The following is a 12570-nucleotide window of genomic DNA, read 5'->3' on the forward strand; positions in this document are numbered from 1 at the left end:
AGAGTTCATATGTTTTGCATTTATGTTTACTCTTATTTCCTACTGACATTTAACAATTTTAGACTTTCTAAGAGGGGTTAGATTGACAATTATTAGGTAGGTCTATTAATTTCAAATACTGTAGTTATTTTTTTAAAGGCTATTAATTCTGCTGTAAGCTCTGACAATCAAATTACTCAAATAAACTCATCCAACCAGTATCATTTTCTCAAGATTATTTTTATAATGTAAATGAAATATGAGAGGTTAGGCATATGTTTGCCAGGGCTAAATAACTGGACAAGAATTTTTTGAATAAAACACAACACATGGCTGATTCATGTCAATGTATGGCAAAACCACTACAATATTATAAAGTAATTAGCCTTCAATTAAAATAAATAAATTTTTTAAAAAGTTTATGCTAAACAATCTAACCCAAACTCTAGAATGTTAAGCATGAGAGGAAACATAATTCTTCCAATGATTTGAATTACTGGAGTAGCACAAAAAGCAACGTTCATGTTCAAACGCTAATCCTGGCTAAATAGCCAAGCTTGCTTGCTCTATTGATGTGACTTAGGTATGGCAGCAACCGCTAAGCAGCTAGTGTAATCATTGTGCCCTAATGTTCTCAACTGAAGTGTCTTTGGTTTTAAAGAGAAAATTTCTAGGTTTCAAAAAATAATTCCACATGAGAGTAGAAATATATTCAATAGAAAGTATGCAACAATAGCCTCCTAAATGGTGTCTCGGACCCTCTCTGTGCATCCACAATCAGGTCTCCATCAACATCCAGAGTGATTTTTTCAAAATTCGAGTACTGTCTTAGTTTTCCAATTGATCTTCAAATAAAGATCAAAATCCTTAACAAAAAAAGAAACTATATACTGTTCTTAATACACATTCAAGAACAATGGTTCTATTTGATATTGAATCATTTCATAGACTATCATCTACCTCACCCAGGATAAAAGAGGAGAGACGTATCATAGACTTAGAACACTGAAATAATAGTGCAAAGGAACAAAGTTATTTAATTTGGGGGTGCATTTATACTCACTTGTGAACTGAAAGTCCCCGGTGTCATTCGCCTGGGGGGTAGGCAGAAAGTTCTGGCCTTCTTCTGATGCTCCTTCCTCTTTGATTTCCATGATCAATCTTCACAGTTCCTTAAATCTCCCCTATGTCTGTGCCCAAATGCCACAGCCAAAGATTCCTGGTTTAATATAGGCGTATTTTCAGCTAAAGTCCTGATATTCCCACTCTGAAATTCTGCATTTAGGAAACAGCAACAGGAAAAGCCTCAGTTACTTCCAAGTTCAGTATAAAGCTAAAAACTCAAGGTAGTTAGAGCCTACAGATACCTTTATATGAACTTCCTTCCCGCCTCTCCCACTTTTATATTCAGAATCTATCCACACAGTTAATGTATCATAAACTCTGGGTTAAATGGGTATTCTCTATGTAATCATTTTACTGTCATATGAAATACTTCTAAATCCTGAGAGGTATAGTCTTTCTCTTCTAATTCATTTTGTAAAATAGCACATAGCTATAGGTGCTGCTAAATTAATATGTACCTAATTTAGCAGCAAGAGCAGATAGCATCTTGACAAAACATTAGGATGTTCAGCCAAGGTGTATCTTACTATCATTCCTTCCATTAGAACGGCCCTTTATGCTTATCTCTCTACCCACTTTTGTTACAACACTATTCATGAGCACATTAAGACCATTTGGCACAACACTCTTCTTCCAAGATGAGCTAACAGGTTGTTCAGGGAAGTTCCAACTTCATCATTATACATAGTTTCTTGCTTCTCTGCCTGATCAAAGTTTAAATGTTTAATAATTGGGATATACGGTGAAAAGAATGAATAATAATTCTAAAAAGCTAAAGTTCAGGGCAAACAAAAGGAACAGCAAAATGATGAAAATTAGCATGGGGAAAGAAAGCCTCCAAAAATTTAATACCCTGTTACACAGACAGACTCAAATAGTATTAAATTCATTTTGATTTTTGGTATGTTATTCATGACCAAGAATGAATTAGGCAAAAAAAATCAATGTTGTTTTAATTCAAGTTACCACCTGAATTAAAATGTATAAAAATCTTTAAATGTCTACCCAACGCTATTTAATGAGATAGCAGCAATGCTGTTTGGTTTGGAATACTGATTTGGTTTCCAACTTCACAAGTTCATAAACTCACTCTTTGTTGTTTTTAACAAAGCAACTTCATTTATAATTCAGCCCTAGTGTTTAAATGTCATCTGGCAAAAATTAAATCCAGAGAGCATCTTGAATCTTTAGAACATATTACAATAAGTTTGCAGATAAATACACATTGGCTTCTAAGGATATAACTAGGAATACCTGCTGGGGGTAAAAGGCTATAGTACTATCAATAAGACCAAATCCATTAATTTTGTAATTTTATTTTTTATAGAGTTATAGTTGATGTACAATATTACATAAATTACAGGCATCAGATCAGATCAGATCAGATCAGTCGCTCAGTCGTGTCCGACTCTTTGTGACCCCATGAATCACAGCACACCAGGCCTCCCTGTTCATCACCAACTCCTGGAGTTCACTCAGACTCACGTCCATCGAGTCAGTGACGCCATCCAGCCATCTCATCCTCTGTCATCCCCTTCTCCTCTTGCCCCCAATCCCTCCCAGCATCAGTCTTTTCCAATGAGTCAACTCTTCGCATGAGGTGGCCAAAGTACTGGAGTTTCAGCTTTAGCATACGACATAGTGATTCACAATGTTTAAGGTTATACTGTATCTATAGTTACTATAAAATATTGGCTATTATATCCCCTGTGAGGTACTATATATCCTTGTAGCTTATTTTATATATAATAGTTTGTGTCCCTTAATTCCCTACCCCTATATTGGAAACAAAAGCAAAAATAAATGGAATCTAATTGAACTTAAAGGAAACCATCAACAGGATGAAAAGACAGCTTACCAAATAGGAGAAAACATTTGCAAATGACATGACTGATAAGGGGTTAATATCCAAAATATATAAATAGCTCATACAACTTAACATCAAAAACAAACGACCCAATTAAAAAATGGACAGAGATCTGAATAAACACTCTCTCCAAAGAGGAGATGCAGATGTGCCAACAGGCACATGAAACTATGCCAAGCATCACTGATCATTAAGGAAAAGCAAATCAAAACCGCAATGACCTATCGCCTCATACCAGTCAGAGTGGCTGTCATTGAAAAGAACACAAACAAATGTTGGAGAGGACGTGGAGAAAAGGGAACCCTCATACACTGTTTGTAGGAATGTAAATTGGTGTAGCCACTGTGGAAATACATACATATTTTTCTGGGCTCCAAATCACTACAGATGGTGACTGCAGCCATGAAATTAAAAGACGCTTACTCCTTGGAAGCAAAGTTATGACCAACCTAGACAGCATATTCAAAAGCAGAGACGTTACTTTGCCAACAAAGGTTCATCTAGTCAAGGCTATGGTTTTTCCTGTGGTCATGTATGGATTTGAGAGTTGGACTGTGAAGAAGGCTGAGCGCCGAAGAATCGATGCTTTTGAATTGTGGTGTTGGAAAAGACTCTTGAGAGTCCCTTGGACTGCAAGGAGATCCAACCAGTCCATTCTGAAGGAGATCAGCCCTGGGATTTCTTTGGAAGGAATGATGCTAAAGCTGAAACTCCAGTACTTTGGCCACCTCATGTGAAGAGTTGACTCATTGGAAAAGACTCTGATGCTGGGAGGGATTGGTGGCAGGAGGAGAAGGGGACAACAGAGGATGAGATGGCTGGATGGCATCACTGACTCGATGGACGTGAGTCTGAGTGAACTCCGGGAGTTGGTGATGGACAGGGAGGCCTGGTGTGCTGCAATTCATGGGGTCGCAGAGAGTCGGACACGACTGAGATAGTGATCTGATCTGATATATATGCTGTTGCTGCTGCTGCTAAGTCTCTTCAGTCGTGTCTGACTCTGTGCGACCCCATAGATGGCAGCCCACTAGGCTCCCCCGTCCGTGGGATTTTCCAGGCAAGAACACGGGAGTGGGTTGCCATTTCCTTCTCCAATGCATGAAAGTGAAAACTGAAAGTGAAGTCACTCAGTTGTGTCCGACTCTTAGCGACCCCATGGACTGCAGCCCACCAGACTCCTCCATCCATGGGATTTTCCAGGCAAGAGTACTGGAGTGGGGTGCCATTGCCTTCTCCTATATATATATATATGTATATATATACATATATATATAATTTTGCCACTTGAAACAACACGGATGAACTTGGAGGGTACTTTGCAAAGTGAAATGTCAGACAGAAGAAAACAAATACTGTATGATATTACTTGAATGTTAAGTCTAAAAAATACAACCAACTAGTGAATACAATAATAAAAAAAAAAGGAAGCAAAGTCACAGATACAGAAAACAAATTAGTAGTTTCCAGTGGGAGAGAGAATGGGGGAGGGGTAACATAGGGTAGAAAATTATATTTTAAATTAAGATAATATTTAATTATTTAAATTTAGATATCTTTTTAATATATAAATAGGAAAGGCACATATTTATTGTACCACATTCTTTTAAGAACCTATGACAAATGCATTAGCATTAGTGGAATGCATTAGCATTAATATCTGTGGAAGAGCGCCATGTATGTGGGACTCAGATACATGGATTTTGTTAACTTTACTATACACTTTGATCAAAGACTCAATCCCTAATCCTGATCAGTCATTTTAAAAATTGTAAAGGAGATCTAAATAAGGCAATATGGATGAATCCTAGCAAAATAATAACCCGGTACACCAATGGTAAGTAATTAACAAATATCAACTCTGTGTGTGGGTTGTGTGCACTTGTGTAATTTGAGGGTGAGTAGAGCTAAGAGTCGGATACGACTCAGCGACTTCACTTTCACTTTTCACTTTCATGCATTGGAGAAGGAAATGGCAACCCACTCCAGTGTCCTTGCCTGGAGAATCCCAGGGACAGGGAAGCCTGGTGGGCTGCCGTCTATGGGGTCGCGCAGAGTCGGACACGACTGCAGCGACTTAGAAGAAGAAGAAGTTATTAGCAAGGCACAGACCTCAGAAGGAATCAGCTACCGTACTGGCGAAGTAAAAACCAAGCATTTCCAGCTGATAAATATAGCCTTTACCTAGGGTTATGGTTAGTTGCACTAGTTCCTTTTCTGTGTCTGTTTGGAAACTTTTTGGTTTGGAGATCATGCCTAAAAATAGACTGAGGTTTTTACATACCACACATAAGTTTAAAACAGCCAGAGACTAAACAATTCTTAAAGCAGAAAGAAACCACATTAAGTATACCTTAAGCAGAAGAATAACACACTTATATTTGATTTTTAGAAAGCTTTTGTTGATGTTTTTAGTAGCTAAGTCCTGCCCCACTCTTTTGCGACCTTATGGACCGTAGCCTGCCAGGCTCCTCCGTCCATGGGCCTTCCCAACAGTGGAATGTGCTGCCATTTCCTTCTCTAGGGCATCTTCCAACCCAAGGATCAAACCTGCATCTCCTGCATTGGTAGGTGGGTTCTTTACCACTGAGCCACAAGGGAAGCCCCTTTAGAAAGTTTATTGAAAGTCAAAGAGGAAAATATACTAGAACGTGACAACGGAAATCAACCTGTTTGGAGGCAATCCTAATATTCTAGAAAAATAAAATAATAAAAAGAATTCATGCCAACATAGAAGCAGATAACTAGAGAAGAAAATTGGATCCAAACCAATTAGAATCTGGATTCAAATCAATTACTAAATAGAATTACCTAGACTTGGTGATGGAATTAGATGTGATATCAGAGTTGAGATAAAGGAAGACAGAAATTTCACATGGGACCCAGTCTAGTTTGGACTATTAAGCTATCTGTAGAATACAGTAAGTCCCCTCCATGTGAACCTTCAAGTTGTGAACTCTCAAAGATGCACACGTGCATTCCATCAGCATCAGATGGGAATGAAACTGCAGCTTGCCCTCTATTTCCTACTGCTGATGACCCTTCAGGTCAACCATCTCCCACCTCCTCTCCCTCCTCCACTCAGTAACTCTTCTTGCCTGTTCACTCCATGTCAGCCCCTGTATGCCAGCTGTTCTGCTATACTCCTCTACTTTTCAAGGTACTGTACTGTAAGATTTAAAATGTTTTCCTTTTTTGTGTATGTTTGTTTTCTATGTATTATGCATGAAAAGTATTATAAACCTATTACAGTATGGTACTATACAGCCGATTGTGTTAGTTGGGTACCTAGGCTAACTTTGTTGGACTTACGAACATGCTCTTGGAAAGGAACTCGTTCATATGCGGGGAACTTGAAGAAGGAATTGCAGTCAAAGATGATGAGTTTGATTTTAAACATGTTTCTGAGATGCCTTAAGATATTCAGAAAGCGATTGAACACATGGGTGTAGATCACGGGAGAGATATTAAGGCTCTTAAAATATATTTTTGGTCAATTATTGTTGACTAATGGTTGAAGTCAAAGGGATGCATAAAGTCACAGAAAGCAAGGGCATGCACTGAGAAGAAGGATGACTGAGGACTCAACCTTAAGGCACAGAACTATTTCAGAGAGCAAGAAGAGATGTCACCTGGGAAAGGGACCAGCAATGATGGGGAGAGCAGAGAGGAGTGACCAAGGGTACCAACATCATTGTTTCTCAGATCAACAACGCCACTGGGTTAAAAGATGACTTCACTTTTTTTCAAGAATGGGGACACGTGTGCATATTTAAATACTGAAAGGACATAACCAAAGGAATAAAGAGGAATTAAATATTAAGAAGAAAGGAGATAATTGATGGGGCAAGGAAAATCTGGATGCTAGTACCTGCTGTAATGAAAGGAGGGGTAAATAGAAAATTAGATAAGATCTGACATGTAAGGGAGAGAAACTTAAGGATATTCGCCCCATGGCTTCAGCATTTTTTTTTTTTTCAAGAAAAGGACATATTTGTGAACTCTGGGTAAGTAAAGATGTCTCAACCTCACTTCAAAAGCACAGTTCATAAAGAAAAATGTTAATAAATTTGACTACATTAGAAGAAATATATTCTGTAAGCAAAAGATACCATATAAAGTGTGAGATAATTTATATACTGGGAAAATACATTTGGAACACAGAAGTTTTCCATTTCTGTTTACATGAGGACTGAAAGACTATTACTCCTACCAGAAACTCAAGAAAAAGCTGAATAGTATATAAAATCCTAACTTTTCCTTAAGTAAGCAGAGAGCTGAGGTCTCAAAGCAACCAACCAGCCTGAGCTCTTAGCAAAGATAAATTCCTCCAGAGAGCAGAGCTGTCTTTCACCAGAGGAAGGGATGTCAGGCTCCAAACAAGTTTGAAATGGAAATTCAATCAAAATATTTAATGACTTACTAAAGGTCAGGGTAGGTTACCATGAGCATATATAGGTACTGAGAGCCACAAACTCAAAGGTAGTTTGTATCCATCAACAGATTTTTTTCTTCATGAACCTCACCAGATGCTCAAGAGAAAGACTGGGAGCAGAACAGGATATGAAGAAAGCGTCCTTGATAATGCAGGGCTGTGGGAGGCAAGCAGCAGGAAAAACACAGCACATCGCTCGGACCCGCCTCTCTCCAGAACAAAACTGGCCAACGCTGTTGCCATCAGGGCACAGGTGAAAGCTCATTGCGATGAGGGGATGGGAACAAGAGAGGGGGAGGAAAGTTTCCTGAGATTGTTTCATTCCAGATCCTCTATTTCTAAGAGAAGGAAAGAATCGCTGAGAAAGCCCTATCCATAAGGCCCAGGAGCTCAAGACAGCAAGGATAAAAACAGTCAGGAGAAAAGCAAATAAGCGATCAAGAAAACCAGACTCATATGATGCGGAAGTTGGAATTCTCAGAAAGAGAATACACTAAAAACCGTAATGGAGGAGAGGGAGGTGGGAGAGGGGTTCAGGATTGGGAACACGTGTACACCCGTGGCAGATTCATATTGATGTATGGCAAAACCAATACAATATTGTAAAGTAATTAGCCTCTAATTAAAATAAATAAATTTAAATTAAAAAAAAAAACTGTAATGGAAAAGGTAGACAACCTGCATGAGCAGATGGATACTTTTAGCAGAAACTATTGGAAAGAATCAAATGGAAATGCTAGGAATGTAAAATACAAAAATATTTAAAGACATCAGAACCCTGATCTAGGAAGCGCAGAAAGCACCAAGCAGAAGAGTCACATACACACAACCCCTGCCCCCCACCAATAATCAAACAAGAAAAAAAAAAAAAACTTGTACATATATCATATTCAAACTACTATAAACCAAATTTAAGGAAAAAAATTTTAAGGTAACCAGAGCAAAAAATGCAAAGTACATATGGAATGACAGAAACAAGAAAACATTTTGGACTGCTTAGGAACTATGTAAGTGACATATTTAAAGTTCTGAAAGAAGAAAAACTATCAGACGAAAATTCTATACAAAGTAAAAATAACCTATAAAAATTCAGAGAGACAAAGACTTTTGCCCAGACAAATAAAAAGTGACAAATTCATTACAAGCAGACCTGCACAGCAAGAAATACTAAAGGAAGTTATTCAAGCATGACATAACAGAGAAATATCTGGATCTGCAAAAGAAATGAAGAGCATGACAAATGGTATAAAGGAAAATAAATGTTAATTTCATCTTTTCTTACTTTGAGTAACTATAAAAGATAATTTCCCAAAGCAGAGGTTGGCATAATTTTCCTGTTAAGGACAGACAGTAAATATTTTAGGCTTTTGGAGTCACGGAGTCTCTGTCAGAGTCACTCAACTCTGATGCTACAGTGTGAAAGCAAATACTGAAAATACATAAACAGGTAGGCCTGGCCATGTGACACTAATATTTTATTTGCAAAACTAATTGGTATTCAGAGTTTGTTTGACCTGCAGACTAGTATCTACCAAACACTGGTCTAAAGCACAATTAGTAGCAACGTATTGTATGCTTCTAGCATATGTAAAAAATAACATCAGTAGCAAGATGATGAGAGTGAAGAACAGGGAGTTATTATTGCTTTTACACTAAAATGATAGGCTTCTCTGGTCACTCAGATGGTAAAGAATCTGCCTGCAATGGAGGAGATCAGCATTCGACCCCCGGGTCGGGAAGATCCCCTGGAGAAGGGGATGGCTACCCGCTCCAGTATTCTTGCCGGGAGAATCCCCATGGACAGAGGAGCCTGGTGGGCTACAGTCCATAGGGTTGCAAAGAGGTGGACATGACTGAGTGACTTTCACTTTCATTTTCATGCTAAAATGATAGTATACAATTATATCACTAAAATATGTGAAAGTAGACTATTTGCTCTTAATCCAACAACATCAATAATTACATTAAATGCAAACAATCCACAGACACAGATACTTCAGTTGAAAGAGTGAGACTATCAGCTTGGATAAAAAAGTAAGTCCTGACTATATGCTTCATGCTCTTCTATGCTTAGTTGCTCAGTTATGTCCGACTCTTTATGACCCCATGGACTATAACACAGCAGGCTCCTCTGTCTGCGGGGATTCTCCTGGAGTTGGTTGACAAGTATCCTGGAGTTGGTTGCATGCCTTCCTCCAGGGGATCTTCCCAACCCAGGGATCAATCCTGGGTCTCCTGCATTACAGGCAGATTCTTCACCAGCTGAGTTACCCGGGATGCCCTTCATAGTTATATTTATGCTTCATATAAATATGAAATTTATATATTTTTCCAGTAGTCATGTATAGATGTGAGAGTTGGACTATAAAGAAAGCTGAGCACTGAAGAAGTGATGCTTTTGAGCTGTGGTGTTGGAGAAGACTCCTGAGAGTCCCTTGGACTGCAAGGAGATCCAACCAGTCCATCCTAAAGGAAATCAGCCCTGAATATTCATTGGAAGGACTTATGCTGAAGCTGAAACTCCAATACTTTGGCCACCTGATGCAAAGAGCTGACTCATCTGAAAATACCCTGATGCTGAGAAAGATTGAGGGTGGGAGGAGAAGCGGACAACAGAGGATGAGATGGTTGGATGCCATCACCGACTCTATGAACATGAGTTTGAATAAGCTCTGAGAGTTGGTGATGGATAGGGAGGCTTGGCGTGCTGCAGTCCATGGGGTCGCAAAGACTGAACGACTGAACTGAACTGAAAATGAAATATATGCTTCATAGTTATATTTAAATAGAATGACATACATAGGTTAAAGTAAAAGGATCAAAAAATATAAACCATGCAAACATTAATCAAAAGAAAACTGGAGTGACTATATTAATATAATTAAAATAGATTTCACATCAAGCAATATCAAAAGGTACATAACACACATGTGCCTAACAGCAAAGCTTCATAATACATGAAGCAAAAACTTAACTAAAAGGAGAAACAGACAAATCTTCAATGATATGCTTGGAGATATCAACATCCCTCTCTCAGTAATGGACAGAAAAAGTAAACATAAATCAGTGAGGATATAGTAGACCTAATAACACCGCCAACAACTTGACCTAATTGACATTTATAATACAATGAATTCAACAGCAACAGAATATACGTATGTATTTCAAAGTATATATGGAATATTCACTAAGATTATATCCTAGATCATAAAACAAACCTTAACAAATTGAAGAGAATTGCAATAAAAACAAGTGTGTGTATATAAATCACACTCACACTCATTAGAATCAGAATGAAATTACTACAGTACATATCAAAATATGTTTGAAGGGAAATTTAGAGTATTAAATGCTTATAATAGAAAAAATGATCTCAAATCAGTGATCTAAGTTTTCCCTTACAACTAGAAAAGGAGCAAATAAAACCTAAAACAAGTAGAAAAAGGAAATAATGTGTTCGATTAAGATAACCAATAAAGATTTAGTTTCCAGAATATTTTAAGAATGTTAGAAAAACAAACCCAAGAGAAAACACTAGCAAAACATGTAAATAAGTAACTCAAAAATATTAAACACAAATTGCCAAGAAACATATTAAGAGATTTTGAACTTTGCTAGTTATCATGGATGGAGAAGGAAATGGCAACCCACTCCAGTGTTCTTGCCTGGAGAATCCCAGGGACGGGGCAGCCTGATGGGCTGCCATCTATGGGGTCGCATAGAGTCGGACACAACTGAAGTGACTTAGCAGCAGCAGGAGTTATCATGGAAAGGCAGACTAAAATTACATAACCATTAATAAGTAAAAATTTTGAAATCTCAAAACCTCAAATATTAATGAGGATTTGGAACAACAGAAACTTTCATGCACTGAAGCTGTTCCAATCATAATGGAAAATAATTTGGTAATACTAGTAAAGTTGAAAAGCAATTCTACTTCGAAGCATACATTTGAGAAAAATTTAAACAAATGCATACCAGAAGACAGTTGAAAGGATGTTTACAATGAATCAACTAATAATAAATATTGAAATAGGCCCGTCAATAAGAAACTAGAAAAATATAATGTGGTATATTCATCCTATATAGGATGAATTTTCATTTCAAGTATCAACACTGATTAACTTCACAAAGCATAGAGAAAAGAGAAAGAGTGAAAAGGACCATCAGACAGAGAGAGACAGAGAAAGACAGACAATGGCACTTATAGAAAATTTAAAAACATATAAAATAATATTCCAGTTTTGCATTGCACAGGGGTCCATACACATCATAAGTACAATCATAGAGAAATGTACAATAAACATTAAAAGAAAATTGTTATGATATTTGGGAGGAAGGGTGTGTGAGATGTGATCAGGAGGGGGATCGAGGGGTCTTCAACTCTACTGAGAAAGTTTGATTTACTAAACTGGGTAAGGACTTGCCTGGTGGTCCAGTGGTTAAGACCATGCTTACAATGTAGGGGGCACAGGTTCAATCCCTGGTCAAGGAACTAAGAATCCACATGGCATGTGGCACAGTCAAGAAAATTTTTTAAAAAAAGAACTCTCGTGTGAAAAATAAAACTGGGTAACTGGTATAAAACATCTACTATATTTTTCTTTGTGACTTTTGTATGTCATAAATACTCATGAATTTAACTAAATTATGTTCATGTGTTGAGAGGAAATAGGAGGAACACAGAGCTTTGAGAAGAGTGATGGAATCTTGTGCTGGTCTTTCTGAGCAGTGGGCAAGGAACAAGTAGGTGGGACAGTATGGGTCCATCTGAGCCTGGAGACACAGGTTCATGGAGACCTCCGTATAACTGTGTGACTTTCTCCAGCAGAGCTCATCAGCCTGGTGAAGAAGGACAGTTTAGTTGACATAGTGTTGGGGTTCTGTCTATAGGTGCAGTGAGAGAAGGGTATAATACTAATGTGGCTGAAAGGTTTCTAGGCTGGATTGGGAAGTCATTAAGGGGAAAGATGTGACATACTGGAAGCTGAGAGAAGAATTTAGTCCTAAGTGATAAATCCAGGGAACATTTATGGGATAAATGGGTAGACAAAACAGGGTGGTGTTTGTGGTCACTAGCGTCCATAAGACAAAGAATTGATACCAGGAAGGATGCTAGCTGGGGTTATTCCCATGGTCGTTGCAATGGCCCAAGAGAATATAT

The 12570-nt window shown here is 38.0% G+C and overlaps 1 protein-coding gene across 5 annotated transcripts in view; it reads right to left on the bottom strand.

The window, feature by feature from the left end:
- INPP4B (inositol polyphosphate-4-phosphatase type II B) overlaps positions 1 to 12570 on the bottom strand; it is a 458048-nt gene that overhangs the window by 429991 nt on the left and 15487 nt on the right. For all 5 annotated transcript variants that reach the window (XM_025267085.3, XM_006053797.4, XM_025267083.3 and 2 more), the window contains exon 2: positions 1043 to 1254. In XM_025267085.3, coding sequence (XP_025122870.3) covers positions 1043 to 1133 — 91 coding nt within the window. In that variant the 5' untranslated portion in view covers positions 1134 to 1254. The remainder of the gene's footprint in view (positions 1 to 1042; positions 1255 to 12570) is intronic.

This window comes from Bubalus bubalis, chromosome 17, assembly GCF_019923935.1.
Source record: "Bubalus bubalis isolate 160015118507 breed Murrah chromosome 17, NDDB_SH_1, whole genome shotgun sequence".
Taxonomy (NCBI): Eukaryota; Metazoa; Chordata; class Mammalia; order Artiodactyla; family Bovidae; genus Bubalus; species Bubalus bubalis.